At 35.5% G+C, this 12325-nt stretch overlaps 1 protein-coding gene across 1 annotated transcript in view; it reads left to right on the top strand.

The window, feature by feature from the left end:
• Positions 1–12325, top strand: part of RECK (reversion inducing cysteine rich protein with kazal motifs) — a 109159-nt gene that overhangs the window by 31910 nt on the left and 64924 nt on the right. The window contains exons 7-8 of the mRNA XM_026678363.2: positions 3761–3794; positions 4135–4332. Of these exons, the coding sequence (XP_026534148.1) occupies positions 3761–3794; positions 4135–4332 (232 nt within the window). The remainder of the gene's footprint in view (positions 1–3760; positions 3795–4134; positions 4333–12325) is intronic.

The raw sequence follows: 12325 nt of genomic DNA, 5'->3' as shown, positions 1-12325 counted from the left end.
AGCTACTACAATTCTCATTGGCATTATTAAACAATTTCCCCAGTTTTAGCCAAAGATTCACCCTGATATAGGCTATTCCAGGCCAGGTCCCTCCAGCCCTTGAACTTCAGTAAATTAAAGGGATTCCCATATTAATTTATCTCTCCTCATCCATCTCTCCCTTTTGACATTCATCCTGCCTTGCCAAGCAGCTTCAGAACCACATGGCTCGGATTGTTTGCCAGACCATGAGAATCCACATTTGCCCTAAACCACTCCCAGTCACCCTCACCACCCCATATTCCTAGATCCATTCTGTCTCGCAGTTCGCTGCCCTAGTTGACCTTCTTTACTGCCTTCTTGCTCTCATTGCTTCTGAGACATGCTTGGCCTGGCTGCTGGCAAAAAAGTTTCACATGGCAAAAAAGAACAAAGCAACTTACAGGAATTGTAATGCACCTAAAATCTCCTTTGCATCGTCCTAGGGGCCATATTGGGAGTGCTTTTGTGTTGCAAAAAGAGCAGAAGGAACAATAAAGCAGTTCCTCTTGAACTGGAAGATGCCAAAACATTCCTTTCTGCTGGGCCATATGGGGTTAGCTTTGCCCTGTGAAAAAATGGAGTGGAAGCCAAAAGCCTGCTCCCAGCCTCACCTTTTCGTAATGCAGTGTCAGAACTGCCCTTGGAATCCTTTGAAAAAATGCCTCTTGTAATGTTTTATATTACTACAATCATCTGAGTATGAGCTCTAGGTTTTGTTTATTGGATTCACTGTTGTCTTTTCACATTCCAGGCATAGATCAGATATCAGATATCTAAACAGACAAAGGAATCATGGATAATTGAAAAAAAAAAAAAAGAACAAACGGGGAGGTGGAGGAACAGTTTAAAATTTGTATTTACATCTATTGGAGATGAAGGGACTATAAATGGTTAAATAGGCATACAGATAGCTCTCAAATTATGACTGTTCTTTCAGTACCCATGTTACTATGGAACAAGGGATTTACAATTCCTACCCAAAGTTCTTCCATTGCAGCTTCCTGATGATCACATTATCAAAATTTGGGTATTTGATGGTACACTTATTTTATGAATGTTGCAACTTCCTCCTCCCACTCCCAGAAGCTCTTGGCCAGCTAGGCCCTCTCCCCTTTTCCAAGAAGACTTGCTTTTTTCCTCTTTCCCCATTCCCAGAAGACCTCAATTGGCTAGGGTCACAGGGCTGAGAAAATCTGCTGCTTATCAGAAGGCCTCAGTCAGCTAGGCCCAGCAGCAAACAGAACTGGTGCTGGGCCTCCCAAGGGCCCCTCCCTTCCTGAGCTTTCCCTTACAGTTTCTTAATGACTCATGGGGCCCTAAAAAGGAGAGCTAGGATTGTGGTCTTTGAGCTCTGCAAGTCTTGCTTAACTACCACAATAACATGATCAAAATTGTGGGTTCAATTGTAGTCATAAGTTGAAGATTATTTGTACAATAATGGCCTAACACATTGAGAGGAACATTCTATTTCTGAAACTCTGAGAAGCTGAAAGAAACATTATCTTACATATAATGTACACAGATCCATTTGCAGCCCCCTCCTGTTCAGAATTGTTCACTGCACCAATCTCTGCTTCATAAGTCAACATGAAGATTCATCTGACTCTCAGTACTATCTTACTTGGAGTCAGTTACTCATTGAATTCACCTGTTCTATGTTAAATAGAACTGTGATCTCACAGAATCAATTAAAAAAAGAACAGTGAATAAGAAATATAATAATGAACATGGAATTTCATGGGGCTACAGCTTCTTAAAATTTAGAGATTTCTATATAGATTCTTGATCAGCAAGCTTATTGCTAAAATTGTTATATCAAGAGATGTATATAATAACTCAAGTGACAAATATGTAATTTTGGAAGCTGCAGTAAAAAGTTGGAAGAAGTTTTTATTTTAGGATTCCAAGATATTTCCTTTTATATGCCATTTTAATTTTCTTCTATAAGAGTCAATTTGGCCTAGTGGTTAAAGTACCAGACTAGAAAGCAGAAGACTGAGTTCTAGTCTTTTTCCAGCCCAACTCATCTCATAGGTTTGTTGTTCAGGAGAAAATAGGATGAAGGAAGTACATTAGATATGTTCAATAACTTGAGTTATTTATAAAATAATAAAAGCAAGATGAAAGCAAATAAATGTTTTTTTGACTACTCAGGATACTGTTTTTGACCCTAAAATATATTTTTGCTTAAAGCTTTTTTGTCCTTCTGCAAAAGTGGACTAAAATGTACACGATACATTCTAGCTAGTTATGCCCAATAAACTAAGAATGCTGATAATAGTTCAGTTTCTGCTGAAAATACATATTTGAAAATATAGGGCTTTTCTGTTACTGAGGTCATAATTTTGAATACTTCTGAACTATAGCCTTCAACTTGAACTTTATCTTTTCTAATTCTGTATTATACTACTCTTCTATCATGTGTGTTTCCTTCTCTTTTCTGGATTTCTACATTACTGTAGGAGATTCACCAATTTTTGTTGGAGAACAGAAAGGAAAGGTAAGAAAGTTTTCAAACATAGGAGTGAAGCAATGATCGTTTCTCATTCTTTTCCTAATTCTTATTCTCTGTGTTTGCTTTTATTTTTCTTATATGTCATTTCATTATTTTTCTCTTAAGCTTAATTTAGAGTTATTTCAAAAATATTTAGAAATGTAAAAGATGATAAACTTAAATTTGGTAACTTGTTTCCATATTTGTCACAATATATCTATTCTTACATGTTTATATACTTTTTTATAGCACAGCTATTGTTACATCTTAGGTCTGTTTATAAGTTTCATGATAAAATCATTACAACACCAACTGCCAGTTCAGTTTTCTAGATTTGGGGAAATTATATATCAGTATCTCTTAATGTTGCTAGATAATCTTCAATAGAAAATATTTTAAAATAAAATACTATAGAGTGGAGTAAAATTTAGTTTGATGTGAAAGAGATTTGAGTTTTTAAGATGTATTTTCTTTTAACTAGTGAGTGGGATATTGTGATTATGATTGAGTTCATTAATAGTTTCTTCTTGTAATAGAAAAATTAGTGATTTAAAACTATACTTTTAAATATAGTTATGTTATGAATATGAGTACAGGTTTATATTTTGGGTAGTATCCATAGAGTGGTATAGAAATAAATGAGAAAGCAGCCTTTAGGTCCTTTATAGAAAAAGACTTATAATCAAATTAGAACATCTCCCACAACTTTAGAACATATTATAAATAAAGCACATCTAATTAATGCCAGGAAATAGTTGGATAAAACAAGAAAAAGGAAATTAATAGACTTGAAAACAATGCTTCAACTAATAATTAGAACTAAAGAAAAAGGGATTATTATTATTATTAATAAAACCATTGAATTTGTAAAATGGTATTTTTAATCCATTGCATTTACAACATTTCTTATAATTTATATATTACAAAAAACCTGTCTTGAAAAAAAGTCTATATATTTAAAATAGTTTTATGGAATTTTTGTTTTTTTCTAGCATAATTAATTTATGATTAATTCATAAATTTAAAATATTGAATTAATATTTTAAAATATTTTATTCGCTTTGGGAAATGAAATTTTGAATGTGCTTCCAATGCATATTGTGAATTCTGTGGCAATATATATATATATATATAGGTACAATTTATTTTGATTCTCTTGTTTACCAGGTACATATTCATGTATATGTACCATTGATTTTTTTTTCACTATTAGCTGTTAATTATACTTTTTGTTTTTATTTTTAGAACACTCTTTTTAGTTGTATTAACAAAAATGAAAGTAAGTATCTTATTTAAAAAAAACACCAGAATTTTGATTTTTTATTCTCTCCTTGATTTTATTTTATCTTTTAAAAATAATTTTTCAAGATGATATATCTGCTTCACATATGTAAAACTGACTCAAGCAGAACAGATTGCATTTCTTCTAAATTTTAGTAGTCTTTGGCCAAATACGTTTCAAAATATAGAACCTTTTGGCCAAACATATCTATATAGTATTAAGAGCAATATTGGGTAGTTCCTGAGATTCTAAACAGAATAGTATATTCAAATTTATCAGCAAATAATGAATATATTTTTTATTAATAAGTGATAAAATCTCTCTCTTTTTTCCTTAGTGGGATCAGTTTGTTGTAATTATGCTGGCCATCAAACAAATTGCTGGGAATACTGTCAAGCAATCTTTCGAACAGATACTTCTCCAGGCCCTTCCCAGATAAAGACACTTGAAAATTACTGTGTTTCTGTGAGCCCAATGCTACTGAATTGTGTGAATAACTATACACAGTCATATCCAATGAGAAACTCAACAGATAGTAAGTATATGACAAAGAAACTTTGAATATATAATATTCTGGTCAACTAATGCATGGAAATAACACAATAAAACTTCTACAGATTAAATATTCCCTATACCATTCCGGACAATTGCTGTCCAATCTCTTTTTAAAAACTTCAAGGGATGGAGCACCCATTAAATAATTGTTCTCACCATCAGGCAATTTCTCCTTAGCTGTAGGTTGCATCTCTCCTTGAAAAGTTTTCATCCATTTCTTCTTGCCCTCAGGTGTTTTGCAGAATAAGTCTATCCCCTTTTCTCTTTGATAGCCTCTCAGATATTGGAAGACTGCTATCATGCTACCCCTAGTTCTCTTTGTTAGACTACACAAACCTAGTTCCTGCAACAATTTGTCATGTGTTTTAGCTTCCAGACCTGTAATCAATTTTGTGGTTCTTTTCGGCACTCTATCTAGAATCTCAACATCTTTTTGTATAGTGGTGGCTGCAGTTGGGTGCACTTTTCCAAGTATAATGTGGCATTAATACTTTACATGATCTTGGTATGTGAAGGTTGTTGATGCAGTCTAGGACTGCATTGGGGTTTTTGGGCAGCTGCAGCACACTGCTGGCTTGTATTTAAGTGTTTACTAGGACTCCTAGGTCCCTCTTAAAGTTACTACTATTGAACCAGGTACCACCTATTCTATACCTGCGCAGAGGGAACAGTATAATAGCATATGGCCCAGAGATTCTATTCAACCATCAACACATGGACATTACCAAAGATGAATAGGAGTTCATCTAACCCTAACCCTAACTCTTAAAATATCCAAGAAGCACTTGGTGAGAGCATAATTTCTAGCCTGGCTAAAATGAAGGTCTTACAAAATTTTAAAATTGGAATTGATGATCAGTATGTGGCTGGAGGAGACTGTTTTGGGGGCAGTGATAAACAATGGAGTATGACACCTTACTTAGACTTGTTTGGAAATCTGTATACCAGATTATTGCTTAAGGGCAGTTCTAACATCCTAATGTGCATACATCTTCCATAGAGAAGCCCAGTAACTGAATTTTATTTAAAGCTTTTTAAAGCCATAATGATTTCAAACGATCACTAAATACGTGTTCTGACCAAGGCTTCCTGAGACAGTAACAATCACACGCTTTTCTCAAAAACCTTGTTTTTATTTTAACAGCTGTGAATTATATGCATTCACAGCCTGTAATGAGTCCCAAACGGTTTATGAATAGTCCAACAGAAGCCTGCCACAGTTTTTCGAGATAAGGCTGATAAACACTCACCTTTATCTCCCTTGAAATGCTGCCAACAACTAAATTGCCAATTAGCTGTACAAGGTGAAACAGAGCACAAAGTCAACACAGAACTGACCAGAACGAACAAAGTTGCTTCCTGCAAAGGCTCATGTCCCTTTGCTTCTCCTTTATGTCTTATGGGAGGGGCCAGTCATCTCCAAGCCTTACTCCAGAGTTGTCCCTTATGTCTTAACTGTTCTTGCCTTCTGGCAGGCACACACTGAGAACATGCTCCCCCTGTTTCTCTGCCTCACTGATGTCAGATTCTGGAGTCAGCACATAACTCTCAGATGGCCCTGGCCCCATCTCTGTGTTGGACGCAGATCCCTCATCCAAGTCCTCCTCACAGGACTGGGAACTACAGCACTGACCCATGTTCCTTCCCGCTGTCTGACTCTGCTGCCAGCCCTGTAGACCGCCGGCAGACCACAACAATACTGATGGGGCTAAAATTATAAGGAATAGAATTAACTTTAGCCAGAAGATAAGAAAAATATATCGTGTTCTGGCATTTATTGGAACTATCCCTGTTTCTAATCATAATGTCATATTTTATTATATAGGAATATTGAAATTATTGTAATAAACTTATTTTGGATGATAGGGAGCTTTGTAAAGGAGTAAATTTGGAAGCTATAGAAAAACTGTGGGACCTCTTAGCTTGGTAGACACTGAGTTGCTGGAACAGAATGGACTCCTTTTGAGTGGTAAAATCTTACACTAGCTATTGAGGTACACTGCGCAATCCTTGCTCAGTAAGAAAAATGATCATGCTAAGTTAAGGGAGGTATGAAATTGCACTCCAAGGTATTTATAGGTGCATACCTGTTTGATTGGAGTCCCGTTTATTTGCAATTTGTGAATTTTATGATAATGCCAGGCAAAAACTGACACCTTGGTTTTCTGATAATTAGATAATAGATAATTAGATAATTATTTTTCTGTAGAATAAAGCTAATACCTTAAATGCTTTTCCTATTCTCACCTGTGAGATAGACGTAACATCATTGACATAAGTAATACCTAGATTGCATGATTAGCCAGAGTGGGCAGATGGTGGGTTGAAACAAAGAGGGATTGAATTATTGCATTTAAATAGAAATTGAATAGCAATGGGGATAATACACAATCTTGTTTTACACTCCTGTATATTGGAGCTGGCTTAGATAGCTATCCCTGTAGAGGGCATCTAATTTTCTGTGAGGTGTTAGAATAAAGTGACGAATAAGCATGAACAACCTTTTGTCAATATGGAATGTCTCAGACATTCACAGTCACTCTCTTGGTATTAAATCCAAAGCTAAGTTAAAAGCAACAAAAGTTGCAAAAAACCCCCAATACTTCTCTGCCAGGCAACAATGATCTAATAGTACCCATTTCTCTCTAAATCCAGCCTGTTCTTCAGCAATAATATTTTCATTTCATACACAATCCACTTATATATATATTTAGTTTTAGACATAGAAATCTGGTATAAAGATTATTTATTGTGTTTAATAAAGTAATAGACCTAATTTGTAGGGTCATGTCTACTTCATTTATTTCTGTATATTGGTACTTGTTCCAGTCATATGGGAGTTGTCCAGTATTTTAAAATTTGTAAATAAGGTGGTCCATATTAGAGCCACCAATCTTTATTTATCTTTATTTTGGACAGGGTAAAATCCACCACTAGATGCTTCTCCTGGGTTTATTGGGTAATAAGATCTTTAATATCAGTGATGGTCACTGGTGGCCATTTCAGAAGGTCACTGCAAGAGGAATAACATCCAAGATTATAGAAGGTTCCATTTTGAAGATGTTGTAAAAGTGCTTCTCCCCTTTATCCACAGGTTCTTGTACAATAACACCAATATGTCTATCTGTAAAGGATTGACTCATAAATCACCAAAATCAACTGGAGTTCTTAAACTTTACTGCTAGAACTATTCCTCCAATTCTCTTTTATGCCCTACCTTTTTTATTTTTAGAATGTCTTTGTAATTCTTTTTTTTAATCTTAACTAATATTAAAACATTCAAAAGAATTTTCCTGGCAAAGGGAGGGTATTTAGAATAGCCTTTTTAGTCTTAATGCAATTATTATGATATCAAGATTTGGATCTTTTTTGTGCATAGATAGCATTTGGTGTTGAAAATCTGGGCAGGGTATCTTGGAGATTCATATTAATTAATTGGTATAGTGACTTTAGAGGGATGTGGTGGCTCAGTGGCTAAGACGCTGAGCTTGTTGATCAGAAAGTTTGGCAGTTCAAATCCCTAACACCGCATAATGGGGTGAGCTCCCGTTACTTGTCCCAGCTTCTGCCAACCTAGCAGTTTGAAAGCATGTAAAAATGCAAATAGAAAAATAGGGATGACTTTGGTGGGAAGATAACAGCATCCCGTGCGCCTTCTGCATTTAGTCATCCCGGCCACATGACCATGAAGACGTCTTCGGACAGCACTGGCTCTTCAGCTTTGTAACGGAGATGAGCACCGCCCCCTAGAGCCGGAAATGACTAGCACATGTATGCAAGGGGAACCTTTACCTAGCATGACATTATTTGTTCATCTGAATAGATTTGGATATATATTTGAAGCAGGGACTCAGAAGCCAAAAGTCCAGACATAACTTTATCCAGATTTGAGACCATTTATCTTGTACTTGTTTTAATGCCAGTGGAGCAATGAGCTACTTCTAATAGTTCAAGATTTGTTTTAGGGTAAAAAAAAAATTCTCCCCTCCCCCCCAAAGATTAAACTATTCATTGGGAAAGGAGCAAAGCAATTAATTTATTCACTGCTGCTTGGAATGCAACTCAGATATACCAAATACTGTTGTTATATTTTTGAATGAGACAGCTGTGCAAGAGAATTGCATTACATTAAAAAGAAATGACTACTTCAAAAGAATTTGATTCCAGAACATAAATTCATGGCAGATGAGCCTCTTGTTGACTTGACAAAGATATTTTTGTCTTTGCTTCACATAAAACTTGAATTGATAAAATGAGGAAGGTGAAAGTTTTTGTTATTTGAGACAGATGTTTCCAAAAATAACTGATGCCAAGGTTAAGAAGGTCATCAGTGATAAGCAGTTTGAAGATTTATTAATGGGGCCAGAGAAAATTTCCTGGAAAGTGTTCAAGAATGTCATTGAAAATTTTCTTGGCAACTACAAAGCACCAAACTACATTCAAGCTGGTTGACAAACCGGTTAAAGGAATACAAGACCATGGGGTGCAATATGTCACTGGAGATTTCCTTTTCTGCATTCACATTTGGACTTCTTTCCTGAAAATCAGTGACATACATGATGAAAGATTTCAGGAGGACATTACCACAATGGAAAAAGGATACCAGGCCAACTGGAATCGATCAATGCTGGCAATTATTGTTGGATACTGCAGTGAGATGTATTGGTCACTGAGTACAAATGAAAATCAGCAATAAAACACCTTTAGCCCTATTGAATTCATGCAACAGAAGCATGTAATAATACATTATATACATTATAGTAAAATTAATATTTCTCAAGATTCCAACATGATATAGACATTCTTAAATTATAGTGTATTCAGTTTGGAGGGGTATATCATAACTACCTAAAGTTCTCAAGAAGCAGAAGTTTTGAAAAAAATGTTGTCCAGTGATTATTTATAAATAGAGCATAGGGAACTTATTTTCTTTATCTAGATTTAACTTTCCATGCATTAAGAATGTATTTCAAAATAATATGAATATATGGGAATATTAAATTTCGCAAATTAATGTATGTATTCACTTCCTTTTTGTAAGGAACATTTATACTTACATGACAAAATCATATTGAAATGAAGCATTAATTTCAGAATATGTGATTTATAATATAAGCACGATGGAGTCCAAGTCTAAAATATTACTTTTATTGAATAAGTTAATACAAAATCTATTGAAGTTTTGAATATCGATCTTATAACTTTTTCCATTGTCTAGGCAAAATATAAACCACTTAATTCTAATCTGCAAATTCTAAAATGTGCATATCAATTTGATTCATCACTAACAGATTTTTTTTAAGTAATTCTAAGCTTTTTGAATAATTACTTGTAGAGTAGGTATTTTTGAGTCTAAAAATGCATGTCCAGATTGGGATGTCAGTAGATGTAATTGAAAATACTGCCACTGAGCCACTAGTGGGATTCAATTTTTTTTTACTACCAGTTCTGTGGGCGTGGCTTGGTGGGCATGGCTATGTGGTCATGTGACTGGGTGGGGTCTGGCTATGTGGTCATGTGACGGGGTCAAAAGATAAACTCACTTTCTGGAGCAGTGGGTTGGACTAGATAACCTCCAGGTACCTTCCAGCCCTGGATTGCTGTGCTGTTTCAAAGCATCCTCTGAAGCTGCGTGCGGGGGTCTTGAAACTTGACAGCTTTAAGACTTGTGGACTTCAATTCCCAGAATTCCTCCTCCAGTCAAGTTAGCTCAGAAACTGGGAGTTGAAGTCTACAAGTCTTAAACTTGCCAAGTTTGAAGACCCTGGGTCTACTGGCAAGATTTGTGGTCCTTCCTTCCTCTCCTTTTTCCCTTTCTCCCTCCCTTTCTTTTTCTTCTTTCTCTTTTTCTTTCTCCCCTCCCTTTCTTTCTCCCCTCCTTCTTTCTTTCTCTCTCTCTTTTCTTTTGCAGCAACCCCCTGTGCCCTGTTTTTGGCTTAGTGGGCCTCAGGGAAGCTTCCTGGGAGCTGAAAAAAGCAGCATTTTGAAGTGAGGGGGGAATCAGTTGTGCAGCATGATTTAGATTAGCTAGAAAGCAAGAAATCTGACGATTGATCTGACAGCTGATTGTCACCCAGCAGATTGTCGGAAATAGTTTTTTACTACCAGTTCAGCTGAACCGAGGCAAACTGGTAGAATACCACCACTGCACTGAGCCACGTAAATTAAATCAGATTATTTTTCCTTTACAGCAGAAAATATTGAAAATGTATCTATTAATTAATTAAGCTAAATGTCATCATCTACCATTTTTCTATATGATCAGTTTTTAAATTTTATTCTGAGATAAGGATTATCCCAGTTCATGAACTGAGTATGAAAAAAAGTTTCAAAACATCCCTTTTCCAAAAATATATTTCACAATTTTTGAATTTTGCATAAAAAGGAGAGATTACACTAGCAGGACTCATCCAAAAATTGATGCTAGATAATAGAAGTACAAAATTTGGAAACAGTATCTCCTAAAACTTCATCTTTTAAAGTACTCTTCAGAATCAAAGATTCCGTCTGACGTTGTGGCGAGATTGGACATGAGGAGTGGGTCTACGTGCTCCTGCACTGAGTTCTCCCTATTGGAGGGCTCCAAAAGGAGCTAAAGCCTGCAGGTCGTGGAGAGCAGCAACTCTTCTGCTTGACTCAGGGCTTCCCTCTCATCCAGGATGAGAAGAGGCAGTCATCATGGCTGCCATGAAGCTGGGACAGCCAAGGCAACAAAGTGCAGGAGTGGTGTAGATGAACAGTGACTGGAGTTGGGTGAGAAGATTCTTTTTTTATTTAGACCCTAACTTTAAAGGGGGGAAAAAAAGAGAAAATCCAGGAAAAGAGACTTTTAGAACTGTCTGTTAAAGCAGCGAACAATTATACAGAGAAAAATCCTTGACCCGAAAGAAAGGAACTAAGAGAGAAAAGGTAAAGAATTTTCAAAACAGAAGATTGGACTTTCAAACTGGGTAGGCGTTGTTTTGGAAAAGCATTTTAAAATTCTGGAACTACCTACTTGAATTTGACTTTGCTTCTATAAATTGAATTAAAATTGGATTAAATAACTTGTTACATTTGAAACAACGCTGAAAACTAAGCTGAGGGTGCCACCTACTGATGAATGGAGAATATACCATACCTGTACAAGCCTGGGAAAGTTTCTGATAAGAGAAATAAATAATATTAATCTGGAGGACTGTGGTGATACCTACTGTTCTATAATTATCTACTTTATGATTACTGGAGACTCAACTGTTGGAATAAGGAAGACTTAACAAAGTAAAGTGACTTCTGATTTTTTGAAAGCTTCCTGGACTATTTAAATGAAACTGATTGAATAATCCTGGAATATAAAGAACTATGAGTATTGTACTTTCTGAGGAGCAACATTAGGCTTGAATATATTATTTTTGGACTATTGTGTAAGAGCGGAACTTACTAAAATAATACAGGATACTCCATCAGGGCGAGATAAGTGAAATTTCAAAAGACATGATGTTTCAAAGCATTAAGGATACTATGACAAAGAATTACAGGGAGATAAAGAACTTATTGCATGGCATAAATGGGAAAATTATCTGCAACTGATAATGAGTGAAGACCAAAATTTCCAGGAAAGAGAGGAGACAACAGATAAAATGTAGGAGAAGATAGAACAGACAAATTAGCAAATAAAGCAAGAAGATGACTGATGAAATAAACAAAGGGGAAAGTACTTTAAGAGATTTAAAAATAGAATCAGATAAGCAGGAAGATACTTTTGAAAGGGAGATAAATACTCTGGAAGCATGGCATCATAGGAGGATGTGAGAAATGTTTAGACTGAATAGTGAAGATAGAGATGTAGATAGAGGCAAGGATCCAAGAGAGGTGTATGGGAGGCAAGCTAAAAACAAATAAGAATTAAAGTATTAAACCGAGCAAGAGATGATGGATAGAAAGGAAATATTTTTTTCTTTTTCTTTAATATAATGATGGCCTGATTAAAAACT

Source organism: Notechis scutatus, chromosome Z (genome assembly GCF_049901735.1).
Source record: "Notechis scutatus isolate UNSWTSFEM ecotype Mainland chromosome Z, rNotScu1.2, whole genome shotgun sequence".
Lineage (NCBI taxonomy): Eukaryota > Metazoa > Chordata > Lepidosauria > Squamata > Elapidae > Notechis > Notechis scutatus.
Note: the sequence above shows the minus strand (reverse complement) of the source record. Positions and strands in the feature narration are given on the sequence as shown.